Here is a 13,348-nt window from a genome sequence, read left to right on the forward strand (position 1 = left end):
GTAATTGGGCTGAAAATTAACCTACTTATGTATGTATGTAAAATCTCAGCATTCATGAATTAAAACTATCGCAGGTATTGTTCAATACGTGATATTGAATATTTTAAGATTTTTGGTGATTTGAATATGTATACAGTTTGTTTTTTGCTGTATGCACACATGATGTCTATACATATATCTATTTATGAGATGCGTGCACATAATATATATACATAGAATAAAACATGTATATAATACGAAAGTAGACAGTCGTAGTAGTGAAAGGTTGCGATCGCGCGCGGAGGTCATGAACTTTCAGGTATGGTGTAGAGTTAAGCGAGTGGCTGTGGGCGAGCTTCTCGCCATGTACTACATCAAAAGGGAGCGCTGGAGAGACTGCTTCGTGCTCCAATTGGCTGGCGGGCCTGTCAATCTCCACAGTCCAAGTCTGGCATTGACGTAATCCTGTCTGCCTGGAAGCCCTGCCCCGCAGAAGATGCGAGCCGACTTGGACTTGAATGAGGCGAGCTGGAAGACCGTCAGACAGACGGATACAAAGTAGCACAAGCTGTCTATTAACAAACATCGGGGATACTGGAGTACGGAGGCCAGGCACCGGCCCGGGGTGGGGGGGGGACCAAGGCAACTGAGACCCGTGATAAACCCCCCGACTGCCGCCGGCAGACTCGCACCGAAGAAAGAAAACGGCGTTTCATGTTTCTGTTAGATCTCAGCCTCTACGAGAAGGAAAGAAAACCGGAGAATCTGGGTCTATCGTTTGGGTTTTGTTTTTCCTTCTTCCCTTTTGTAGTTTCACATTTAAATGTTTAACTTAATGGGTCTAAAAAACGGCACTGCGGCCATCCAGACCAATGTATCCTGTACATGCAACTGCAAACGCTCGACTTCGTTCCAGAGTATGGAGATCAGTAAGTACTTTTTTAAACCCATTTTGTATCCCGGGTGTCCCGCTGTCTTCTGTGAGCCATCAGTCTTTGCTAAATGAATTACTTAGACGAGGTAGATTTGTTGCTTAACAAGCAATCTAATCGCGTTGGGTAGTTCCTTAGTTATTGCCCACTTCGCTGGTTTTAGAGGTCGCCTGGGCTCTTTAATGTAGTTAATTTCTCCATTTTTACTCTTAAGTAACAGTATGTTACAACTTACTTGGGGTCATTTTTTCCCTGCTCGTCTCTGGACAGTAACATTTATCCGCATTAAGTAAAACTGATGTTAAAGGCTTTTCGAGGTTCTTGGCGCAGATCGGGGACAGATTTTTTAAATAAATTATTTACTTTTCTCGATTCGGGTCGCATCAACAAAGTTAATGTTTAAATGCACTTAAACAAAGCTATAATTAAGACGTATTCGTGTGGAACCCAATTTGTTGTTGGTATTCTGGGGAAAAGGTGGTTTGTCAGTCACGGAGGGGATTTGGGACGTCGTGAATGGCGCAGTCAAGGCTTAATAGGAGTCTAACTTTGTTCGGAAGTTTATTTTTATTTTTTATGCCGCGTGACCACAAATAATTTGAAAGCTTTCAAATTTCTTTTGGACTATAATTTTATTGACTATGCAGACCCGGTTTGGTTTCAAATTGTGGCAAACTTTTGACACCACACGCCGTCTGTGGTACAGTCTCCGTGAACTTGGGCGGCGATGATTTTTCCATGTGCGCGATTCGTACGACGTGTATGAAATATATGTGTGTGTGTGTGTGTGTGTGTGTGTGTGTGTGTGTCTTTTCAAGAAATATGTTTTTGTTTCGTGAATGTTTACATATTAGATTTAAGATACAGTAATCCCCCGCTCATTTGAGGATAATGAACACTTGTGTAATGTTAACTTTTTCATTACTGAGCCAAGTTTTTTTTTTTTTGAAAAATGTCTGCTTTCTGATCACAAAATAATTCATAGGAATTCTGCAGCTGAGGGGACGAGGGGACGCATGGCGTTTGATATGGTGACGGAAGTCTCTAGCCTAGAAAACTACTTTACGAGTAAAAAAGGAATTTCCCTTAAAGGGGGCTTTGCTCCTGCTTATCTCGGTGAGTGATAACCGAGACGTGTTTTTGTCTGTGCGTGGTGGGAACACAAAAGATGCTCTGTACCGATCATAGAGAATTCCCGTGAGAGACACCGTGACGCTTTGTAATCTTGGAGAAAGATCAAACTTATACTGCTTCCCCATCCCCCAGAACGGCCGGTGGGTGCAGTTTCCTGTTATGTAATGTTGAAATTTTGTGGAAGAAGCGTCTCTTAAGGCTAAAATGTACTGGGAATACCCACAAGTAAACCTGCGGCTGTGTCTCTCTTTCTCTCACACACACACACACACACACTCACTCTCTCTCTCTCTCTCTCTCTCTCTCTCTCTCTCTCTCTCTGGATACTCCGATGTCCACTAAAAATAAATATGATGAAGTGATTTCTTGTCAGTTTGCTGCCTGAACATATTGTGCATTACATATTATTATTATCATTATTAAATTTTTGTTTTCCTATCCTATTTCACTTTAATTATAATTTTTATCTGATGAGCAAATGCAAAATATAAGCAGGCATCTCATCTCCACAAGGCAAATACTTAATTTTTCGGCTTTAACTGCTTGCAAAAGCCTTTTGGTTTTTAATATATTTCTGAATTGGTGGTTTATAAAGCTGTGTGGAAATGACTTGACACATTCTTTCACACAAAAAAAACACCCCATGCAAATAAAAGCGATCTGCGAAAGAACAGATTTTCTTGTAATATAAAAAGACAAAAAAGGATTCTGAAATGCTCTATTTATTCTGGTTATGCGTTTGTCTTCTGTGTGAGGACAGATATCGGTGTCTGTTTATCGTATTCTGTTGTGATCGTGAGGGTTTGCGAGGAGTTAAATATACGGGCCTTGGTTTGGGACTGGTTATATCATCAGCAGAAATCCTCCGTTAAAAGAACATACCTGGCGAGAGTTGAACCAGTTTTCCCAGGCTGATAAAACCATTTCCCCCGAGTGAGAATATTTCCGTACAGCTCGCTGAGACCCAATTCCGACTTAACCTTACCTGTGGCATGTTCGATCGGTACCATTCGTGATGGTATCGCATACATCGTGACATTGAAATCAGTAATTTTTATGCCGTAGATCATTTTAACTGTACTTTTTTTTTTTTTTTTTTTTTTTTTTTTTTAAGTGATTGAAAAGATTTTTGATGTGAAAACTGAAGTTCGGAGATCAAATAGATCATTTTATGTAGATGTAATCTATAGTGTATGTTTCCTGTAAGTAAGAGCCTGTTAAGATACATTTGTAATTGTGTAGTTGCAGCCTGCATTCTTGTTTGCCATACTTTAATTTTGCTGCTGTTTTTGTTGTCTGTATAGTACCACGAGTCCCCAAGAACAGACACAGGACTACGCTTCCTACATCAGCTTTCCTGGCTGTTGGGATTGTTGCAACTTAATGCAGAAAAAAATCTTCTTTCCTTTTGCATTTCTCATGAGAGAATCCAGTCCCAATCTAAGGGTGGTTAAGCCTGGCTTGATTTTGTGATGGTCAGTGCCGTATTTAGGACAGCGGTGGGGTCTGTCAGTTGCTTGCCTGGTTCTGGGAAGCATGACACACATTTGATGCTTGTTGGGGGTGGGAGGGAAGGATGCAGACGTAAGGCTTTTTGTACAGAATGGGAATGTGCCTTTACTGGATCCAAGGAAATGTTTGCATCTTTGTGTCCTTCCATGTGTCTCAGGGTTGTCCCGAGTCCACGGAATTGCATTTTAATCGAGATTGAGTATTACGCACATCCACAGTCATTTGCCCTATTATTTTCCAGCAGGGATGTAAATCATCCCGCTTTCCGATTGGGAATCGGGAATCCAGGCACAGCTGTTTGAAGGTGGGGAGAGGAAATGAGTTTCCTTCCGCTGGATGTGCGGCCCACCTCGGGACTGAGGGGTGGCCTGTACTTGCTGTCCAATTTAAAAAAAAAAAAAAAAAAAAAAACACTGGGGAAAATGTGCACAACAGACGGCTTTGGCCCTCACCCGAGCATGGTGCTGAGTGGGGGGGGGGTCTCCTTTCCAGTCACAGGGAGACGCATCAGGAGGCCGCCTGCTCCCAAAAGGCCAAGAGTCGGCAGTGGTGCATCCCCGGGGGCGGGGCCAAAACCAGATCACAAGCCAGATGTGATGTCACACAACCCCCCCCCCCCCCAATCTTCAAATAAAATATCCCATTCCCATCTCCTTCAGGATTCATCCTTTGACACCAGAGACCAGTTAGTCAGGGAAAACCAGGCATTTTATAGATGATTTTATAGAGGTACGATTTCATGAACCACTGCTTTCTTTAAATAGCCCCCCCCCTCCCCTTTAAGATGCCTCTCCCAGTTATCTCTGACAGTGCGGCGCTAAGCACGGGATGAAATCTAAGCTGTTAAATCTGAGTTTCCCACCTCCAAAACGAAACCATTCCATTCAGGTTGACGTTAGTCAGTGTGGAGACGACCCTTGGCTTCGTGCACATCCTTCGCGTTTAAAGCATATTTCTCTCTCTACGTGCATCTCTGAGATGCAGGCCTGGCTGAGTTCTGAGGCCAGCAGTCCCCTTTATTTTCTGCTCTCCTGATTCCTCTTTAGTCTTCAGAAAATGACTGGCTTTCTCTGCCTGGGTCCCTCTATTCGTGAGTCTAGGCCATCAGTCTCCCTGGGCTGACCACTTCCCACGTCTCAAAAAAAGAAAAGTAAAAATCTGCTCCTAATTAAATGGGGATGTCGGAAGTATTCCCTGTGCGTTACATTTGACATATTGTGTGTTGGCAAGTAAATCTTGCCTGTCCCCCCCCCCCCCCCCTTTGCTCTTCTGAGATGGTCTCCTAGTTAATGAAACAAGCGCCAACACTGATGACCATAGTATCGAGACACCATCTCCCGTTGGTCTGAGACTTGCTCGGTCATCTTGCAGAAGGTTAATTATCTCTAGGTGACACTGGGGGATCGTATCCCCCGGATCGGCACAAAGGAATGTGGGATTCCGCCTGATATTTACATATAAATGTGATCGTGTGTGGTGATTGCGTGGCGTGACCGCAGACGCCCCGCAGACGCCCCGCAGCCGCTGAGCAATCTGGGCTCGGCTGAGGCTTCCTCAGCTCTGACATCATCCGTTGCGGTCGGCCTGCAGGCGTCGTGGAGGATATGGCCAGGTCACGCTACAGGGTTACCCTTCCTGGCTAAGAGGGGCGGGCTGCCTGTGCTGTGGCCCACGATTTCAAACGCGGGGAGCAGGCTGGAGGTGGAACGGCGCCCCCTACTGGCATTGCCTCAGGCTTGGTGCACCATAGTTTTATTGCATGCCGAGGGGGGGGCTCTGGAACGCTGTAGGGTTTGTCTGGCTTAGGCGTGTTCCTCTCCCTGTTACACAGAAACCTATAATTTCAGGTACTCTGATTTCAGGACATTCCTAGTAATGTACAATTGAGAACCATGTATATTGGACCTGCACTGTCACTCAGACACACCCCTGGTGCAGCACAAGTTTTGAGAGTGCTGTGTGTGTGTGTGTGTGTGTGTGTGTGTGTGTGTGTGTGTGTGTGTGTGTGTGTGTGTGGATTATGTTTATATACCAAATGTTCCCCACAATGTAATAATAACTTGTTATTTTAACAAGCTGTGAATGTAATCAAAACTTAAAATGCCAAAAGTTTTGTATTTTGCTTGGTTACTTATAGTTAAGGTTAGGGCTGGGGGGGGGTTAAGGTCGTCATGTTGGGATTAGAGTTTTCCCCCATAGAAATGAATGGAGCGTCCCCACAAAGATATAATTACAAACTGTGTGTGTGTGTGTGTGTCTGTGTGTGTCTGTGTGCGCGCACCTATCCTGTCTCTTTCTTTGTACAGGCATGCATGTGTTTTGTGATCAGATCTGTAGAAGTCTGGATATGTTAAGATCAGCCCCTAGTTTGCAATCAGGTCCTAAGAATCAGTGGAAAACACGGAACCCTAAAGTTTAGCGAACCCATATACACCGAGTCCCTAGTTTGGGCCGAGGCTGAATTGTGTGTCTTTGGGAGAACATCTGCCCATTTTTGAGGTTTTATAGAAGGAACCAGAAAAAAAGCAGGATGTAAACGGTGAGAAGGGGAAAACCCCCCCTACCCTCCCCACTGTGAAGCCCCTTACTGCTGCAGGGGTGTAGGACAGGGCAGTTGGCTTTGTTTTTTTTTTTTTACTTTTTTTTTGAGTGGGTGGGGGGGTTGTGGGCACCCCAGCTGCATCCTCTCCTCGCCCCCCCCGATGGCATTACATGGTGTACAACTGGGCCTCAGACACACAGAGACAGACACCCGCACACACACCCCTCACCCAGTCGCAGTTAAGGTCATCCTGTCTGAGTCACGCACACACATCCTCACGCGCGCCCGGCCCTCCCTCTCTCCCCTGACTCCCCGTCTGGGAATTTTTATGGCACAAGCGCCCTGGTTTCAGCACTGTATCAACCATGGCGCAGGTGTCCCTCCCCCCCCCCCCCCCCCGGGTTTCCCAGGCCCGCATGAACTGCCCATTACCCCGTCTGACACACACAGACACGCTGGGCTGTCCGCCGTCTACCCCGTCCTGTCAACACCGTCACCGCCACAATGAAAGCGCTCGGCTGTGTCTCACGCCACCACCAGCTGCTTCCCTGCCCTCTGCCCACCCCCCCCCCACCCCCCCATCCACATGGTGCCCCTCCTTGCTTCTCTAAAGCACATACACAGAAGGAGGAACAGGAGGCGGACTAGCCCAGCCTGTGCCAAGTAACCCGTCAATAGTCATATATATTTTTTTTTGTTAATTTTCCATTTATGTATTTATGTATCAATATGCCGAGCACATCACCGGGTTTGCAGCTGACTTCCCCTCGCAGAGGAATCCTGCCGTGTTTGCAGCTCACAGCTGTCTCGCGGCTCTCCCCGCAAGTCCGGCTTTTAATAGCCGCCCGGCGCTGAGCTGCCTGCGTCCGCCTGCCAGGGCCGCCGGTCGGGGCGCGCCGTCACGCGACCTGCTGTCAGGGGGCCCCGCGGCTCGCCGCCGATACGTGACTTTGCTACTTGGTAGCTTAGTATAACGTAGAAGGTCAGGTGTACAGATAACGGTGGGGGGAGCGGCTGCCGTGCTGGAAGTCACACTGGCTTCGAACTTCCTCTTCCTCTTTTTTAGAAGCCAGGTTCTGTGACTAATTGTAGGTCTTGTTGACCCTGGAAACCAAACACTTCACAACTTACTCAGTTCTTTTTTCCCTCTCTAAATAGACACTTAACGACGCGTCTCTTTGACTTCGTTCTTTTTCTCTAAAACTGTACACACACCCTGCCCTGCTTTTGGATTCGTGTCATGAGGTGGGGGGGGGGGGGGGGATCTTGAATCTCAGTCTTTTTGTTTTAGCTTGGAAGGTGGGGGAGGGGCAGCTGAGAGTGAGCCTGGTCTTCCCAGGACCGGGCTTTATGTAATCTAGATGGTCTAAGATTGAAGAGTTGGCAGGAGAAGTTAAGTGTGGAGGCACAGGGTGGGGGGCGGCGGGACTGAGTGTGAGTAAGAATCTGGACTCCAGACCTGTGGAACACAAGGTTACTGGCTGTAAAGCTTGTCCTGCGTGCGCACACACACACACACACACACACACACACACACACACACACACACACACACACACACACACACACACACACACACACTGGCAGGTGGCTAATGGAAAAACTGTGTACGTGCGCGTGTGTGTTTAAAAATGAGACTCCCCACAGTGGAGAGTGTCTTTATGCTAGATGTCTGGCACCGGTTTCTCCCCCTCATTAAAAGGCAGTCCTCCCCTCTATGAAAATATGTACCCCCCCCACCCCCGACAAGCCCACACTTTTGCCCGCGTTCCCTAACACACTAACCTTCTCGCTCTGTTGTAAAAGTCACTCGGGGTGTCACTAATGCCTTCTCTATTTTTGTGTCCGTGCTCAGCTACCGTGTGCAGGCAGCGTACCCAGCCCGTCTCCATGGGCCGGGGGTCTTTCCGGGTCCTGTAGGGTGGCCTATCAGTCGTGGGCACTGCGCCTTGCCTGTTTTCCACTGATTGGGGGGGGGGGGGGGCGGATTGAAATCACTGAGTTGGACAAATGGTAGTTTCCGCTAAGGAGAACCCGTCTTTGTGTCGCTCGGCCTCCGGCTCCCCACCCCCTTTTTTGTGGGCTGAGGAGCAGCCAGACGCTTTGTCCCGGTGCCTGTAGTGCTTGGCAGGCTGCTCTAAACCTCCAAGGTGATCGGCAGCCCCCCACCCCCCCCACAGGAGTAAGGATCCACACTCAAAGTCAAGTTGAAGGCAATCGGCCACGACAGGGATTTGCTTGCTTTGTTTTCCTTCCTCCCCAGAAGAAAAGGAGCGATATTTATCCTGACGGTGTTTTTTTCTGCCGTTTTGGATGATGTCCGTCTCCGAATCACATGCTTTCTGGGAAGGTTTTTTGCACTGACGCCATGTCTGTCCGTCATCGAAGGTCTCAGAATCGGGGCTGAGATGGAAAGTGGGAGAAGCGTTGGGTGGATCTGGGGAAGGGAGTGTGGGGGGGGGGGGGGGGAAATCAGGGTTTCAGTATTATGCCAAAGAAGGGAGGGTGGGGTCCTGGATTATCGAAGGTGCTGGGGCCATGGGATCCTGCCGACCTAATTTTAGCCCTGGCAGGGGGGAACAAACAACCGGCGACCCGATCTTCCTAAATTGGTGGGGGCTTGGCCTTAATTATCTGCTGCCACCTGCCCCCGCGCCCCCCCCCCCATATTATGTAGAACCATTCTCGAAGGCAGCATTACCTAGGTCTTCTGGGAAAGGAAAAAAAAAACAGTTTTTGAGGAATAACAAACATGCATAAACTGTAAAATCTTTTTACTGCGTTTTCCTTCTGTGCCGTTACAAGCGGCTGGGATGTCGTGTCGCTACACGCTTAAGTGCTATTAGCCCCAAAGTCAGTCAAATCAAAATGCACCAGACGTACTAATCGGATGTTTTTTTTTTCTCCTTAAAAGAAAGGCCATGATGATTCTCCCGCTGTCTTTTGTTCTAGACATTCTCCCCCCCCCCCCCCCCCCCCCCACCCCGCTCCCCAGTTGCGGTACCAAATAACAGAAAAGTCTATTAATTGAATTGCAAATGTGTTTGTGCGCTCTGGCAGAGAGTTCCCTCAGCACTTCTTTATGCCGGCACGACTGTTGGAATAGTTTCACATGAACCGCTGCAAGCCGCCTGTGAGAGAGGTCAGCGGCGGTCCCTGCGAGAAGCCCCCCCCCCCCACCCCCCCCCGAAGTGCGGCAGGACAGCCTACAATGCGGGGGACACGGAGTGCTGTGTGTGTTTTTTTTTTTGGGAGAGGAGCAAAACCAGAAGGCTGGTGGGGGTGGGATAGATGGAAAATGGAGAAGCGAAATATCAGTATCGCTGCGTCCACCTGGCGTCTCGGATCTGGACGCGAGGACGACGTTGTTTGTGTACTTTGCATGGAAACGTATCTTAATCAGAATTATTTACGTTGTTTTATTTCTTTCTGCTTTACTATCCTAGTTATTGACACACAAACGCGTACAAGGGGCCTAATTCCGTGTCATTTTAACTGACCTGGTATGGTGTACGTAAGACAGGGTGGGTGGGGCTTGTAGCCAATGATATTTTGAACATTTCTTGTTAAATAGCTTTGGAAGTGCGCGTCACACAGGTATGAAATGCTGGTCTGTGTGGATGGAGCACGCAGGCATGGACCCTTGATTGTGCTCTGTAGCATGCAGTTGCGGAGGGGGGGGGTAATTTGACTGAGGAGTTCCTGTCTGAGGTTTCCGCCACCCGAGCCGCAGGCAGTCTGCAGGCTGGCCGGTCTGGGCCCTCTCTGGGTCTCCTCTTCCTCCGCGTTTGGCCGTCCATTGTTCTGCAGTCTAGACATGATGCAAAGGGGAACGCTGCTCCGCGAACAGCCTGCTGACAGGGGCGGGGGCTCCTTAACCCTTCGTCTGCCAGTGATCCTGGAGGTGGGGGGTATGACTGCTAGGGTGTCATTTGCATAGTAGACCAGGGAGGGGAAATAGTGGCGGGGGGATGGGTGCTGTGTGGGGGTGCATAACTTCAAAAAATATATACATTCTCAGCATAATATGGAATGGGGAGTGTACTTGTATAATGAGATTTTATCCATTTTTTATACCCAGATTTTTTTTAATGCCTCTTTCCTAGAAGTGACGTTTTGTTGCCTTGTGAACACGTGTGTCCTACTTGACCTGTCTGTGTGTTTTTTAAGTTTGTCTTCGGTTCGTGAAACATTTTTTTTTGTGTTGTGTCTCTTACTCTCCATGCCAGTTTGTTGTGGTGTGTCACACACAGGGCTAGCCCCCATCCCACCCTGCGACATAATCATTGTCTTAATAATTGAGATTTATGTAAATTTAAACAACAATTTGCATAAGAAACCAATGCATCTGCTGGGAAATTTGGGACGAAGGAGTAGAGCCTCGTTGCCTGGTAACAGGGCCGCGTGTGAAGGAGTGAGGGTCAAAGGGGAGAGGTCAGGGGTCATAGCAAGGTTCCCCACAAAGTGAAGTGTCTGCTCTCTCACAAACTGTGGAGCCTGCACTGTGGGCAAGTTATTGGTGCCCTTTAAAAAAAAAAAAAAAGATCTGGCTTTTGAAATATTCCTTTCAGCCGCATAACCTAATATGTCTCTCAGTTTTCAGCATTTTAAATCTGGCCGCCTTCTTGCGGCTTCAAGGGACTCATTGAGCTGTTCCCGCAGTTTGTCTCCAGATTCCTGTTTCCTCATAATTCAAATTTGTATCTTTTTAAATTCAGTCTCCCCACAAATCTCGGGCATGCGAGACGGAACGTTTTCCAGCTGATGTCGTGTGTTTTCCTGCCGCCCTGCGAAGGCCTTGCATTGTGTCGTGTGCAGGCCGCCCTCTGGGAGCTGCGCTCCGGCTGTGAGTGAGCCATAGTTCAGGGCATTTCTCCTCCTTTATTTTCTGGGCTATGACAGCTCAAGCCCAGAAAGGTCCCACCCCCCCACACACGCCCCCCACTTCAGCCCAGTTCTAGAACAGTCTTCCTGAAAGCGATGATTCATGGCGGTCCGGCTGTCTCTCGTCTGGGTGTCGGGTTGTGTGTCGGGGCCGCCTGGTGTGCGCTTCCTGTCCTATCCAGCAGGGGGACATGGGGTGGGGGAAGGTGGGCTGGCAGTAAGGGACAGACATGGCTTATGGTGACCTAAGAACTTTCCCTCTCCTCTGCCTGCTTGAGTCTAGCCTTATTGATTTGTTATTGATGTCTGGTTTGTCTTGTGACTCCCTTGCCCCAGTTTTGTAATAATTACCAATTCATTATCTGAGTATTGAGCTGAAAAGGCTCTACCCCAGTTTCAATTATAAACATTGGCGGCCATAAACCAGATATTGGTTGCACTTTAAGGTCAGTGTTTTTAGAGGGCTGCCAGCTTGGTGGGGGGGGGGGTTATGTGTACTCTGACTGTCTAGGTCCAGTGGGAGAGATATAAACCCCCTTATATTATGCTGACTTCATTGCAGACAAAGACCTTCGTCTGTTTCTGTATATACATGTGTATGTTCATACAGTCAAGTAGTAATTTAATGTGCTGATTTAATAGATTATGCGTTGAGGTCTTGACTTGCCAGACAGTCGTGGATTTGCTGCAATTTAAACAATAGGATCCAGTGTGACAGTGTGGGTCTCCTGTAGTGTTCTGTACTGGGCTGGGGGGTGGCGGCAGGTGGGCGTTGTTGGCGGAGGGTGCATGCTTTTTGTCAGCCTTGTCTAGACTCCCTGCCGCCTGAGGTGTCTGCCGATAAGGACCACTAACAATGAACCCAACCCTGAATATGGATGCGTCTCGCAGGACCCCGGAAAGGGGGTCCCCTTGTCTCCGTGGTGCCCGGATATGTGTGTCCCAGAGTGCGCAGCCTTGGCCGCGCTCCCAAGGAACAGCTGAGCATCCCCCCCCCCCACACACAGACACGCACATTCCTGCAGCACCCCTCGCGGTGCAGCTCAGCCACACAATAGCCATTGTGGATCTTTCCTTAACTACCTGCTAATGTCCTGTACGTGGTGTACTCTTCATATATGTGTGTGTGTGTGTGTGTGTGTGTGATATGGAATGTTTTGTGTATATTACCTGCCTTTCCCATTCGCTCTCCAGTACAAGGTCACCGAGCCTGCAGCCTGTCCCAGGAAGCAGAGGGTACGTGCTGGGGGGGCACGGCGGATGGGATGTCAGTCTATCGCAAAGTTCCGATTTAGAAAGGCCACTTCCCCAACCTGCGTATCTTCGCACTGTGGCGGGAAGCCGGAGGAATCCTACCGCAAACGGGGGAGACTTCAAAGGCCAGCGCTGAACCCGCTCCTGCATATTGACAGTTTTGTTTTAATAACCAAGTATTTGGTTTTAATCGGGTACCTCTAGGCTACCAGTTAACGTGTATCTGAATAATCCTAAAAATGAGACCAGCATTTTGCTGCGTTTAGCGGGGCCAATCAGGATATAATCGCCAGTGGGAATGGACCAATCAGGGATCCCATAAGGCATTCCCACCCTCTGGTGCACTTTGCTCCTACCACTGTCTCGCCTGCACCTGTGTTCCCTTTACTCCAGCAGTAGGATATTCTGTCCTGATCCTTAAAGCCACAATTAAAACAAATGCAGCTTCTGGCATTATTTTTTTAAATCCTTTATTCTGGCAGTTGTCTCCTCAGAGTGACTCACGTTGCATTGATGATGTTGCCCTGAATGAGGTTATTGGGGCGTCGACAGTCATTATTGTTCTGACGGGCGTTAAGTACAGTGAAAAATCCAGCTGCGAGCCGTAAAGGCGATTTGCTTAAGTAACATTTTGTGTGCCTCTCTCTATTGTCTGTGGCTGGTGACTGGACCCTTGTCTTTTTCTGTCTGGTTGAACTGCATTCCTCCATTATCCCAGTTAGCATTAGCTGAAGCACTTGGTTTTATTGGATTTGTGCGTTTGGGAGCATCTGAAAGCGCTTGGGAGAAGAGTCACATTTGGAAAATGGTTTCTTATACCTAGAAATTTATATTTATATAACAAGTTGATTGACAATTTTTGTCAGCGTTGTCATTTTCCTTTTAAAATTTCCCACTCCTTTTTTTTTTTTTTTTAAAAAAAAAAAAAAAGAACTAAAATTAGTTGAGAAACAGGGAAGAATGCGTTCCTGGTGTCACTGTTCAGAGTTGTTTTGTCTGCTCCACCTCTCCTCGCCCGACAGCCCATAACCTGCCTGAATCCCTGGCAGTTTCCTCTTGTAGTTTTTCAAGTTTGACGGCGGCCGTGCTAGACGGTGTTGTGTCTGGCCGC

At 48.0% G+C, this 13,348-nt stretch overlaps 1 protein-coding gene across 3 annotated transcripts in view; it reads left to right on the forward strand.

Moving 5' to 3' along the window:
• Nucleotides 1-464: 464 nt before the first annotated feature.
• The window catches only part of pmepa1 (prostate transmembrane protein, androgen induced 1), a 21,208-nt gene continuing 8,324 nt past the window's right edge, over nt 465-13,348 (forward strand). For all 3 annotated transcript variants that reach the window (XR_007399339.1, XM_049022936.1, XM_049022937.1), the window contains exon 1: nt 465-908. Coding sequence is in view for 2 of the 3 variants with exons in the window: in XM_049022936.1 (XP_048878893.1) it covers nt 803-908 (106 nt within the window). In the remaining variant the exon portion in view is untranslated. The remainder of the gene's footprint in view (nt 909-13,348) is intronic.

The sequence above is a fragment of the Brienomyrus brachyistius genome, chromosome 8 (assembly GCF_023856365.1).
Source record: "Brienomyrus brachyistius isolate T26 chromosome 8, BBRACH_0.4, whole genome shotgun sequence".
Lineage (NCBI taxonomy): Eukaryota > Metazoa > Chordata > Actinopteri > Osteoglossiformes > Mormyridae > Brienomyrus > Brienomyrus brachyistius.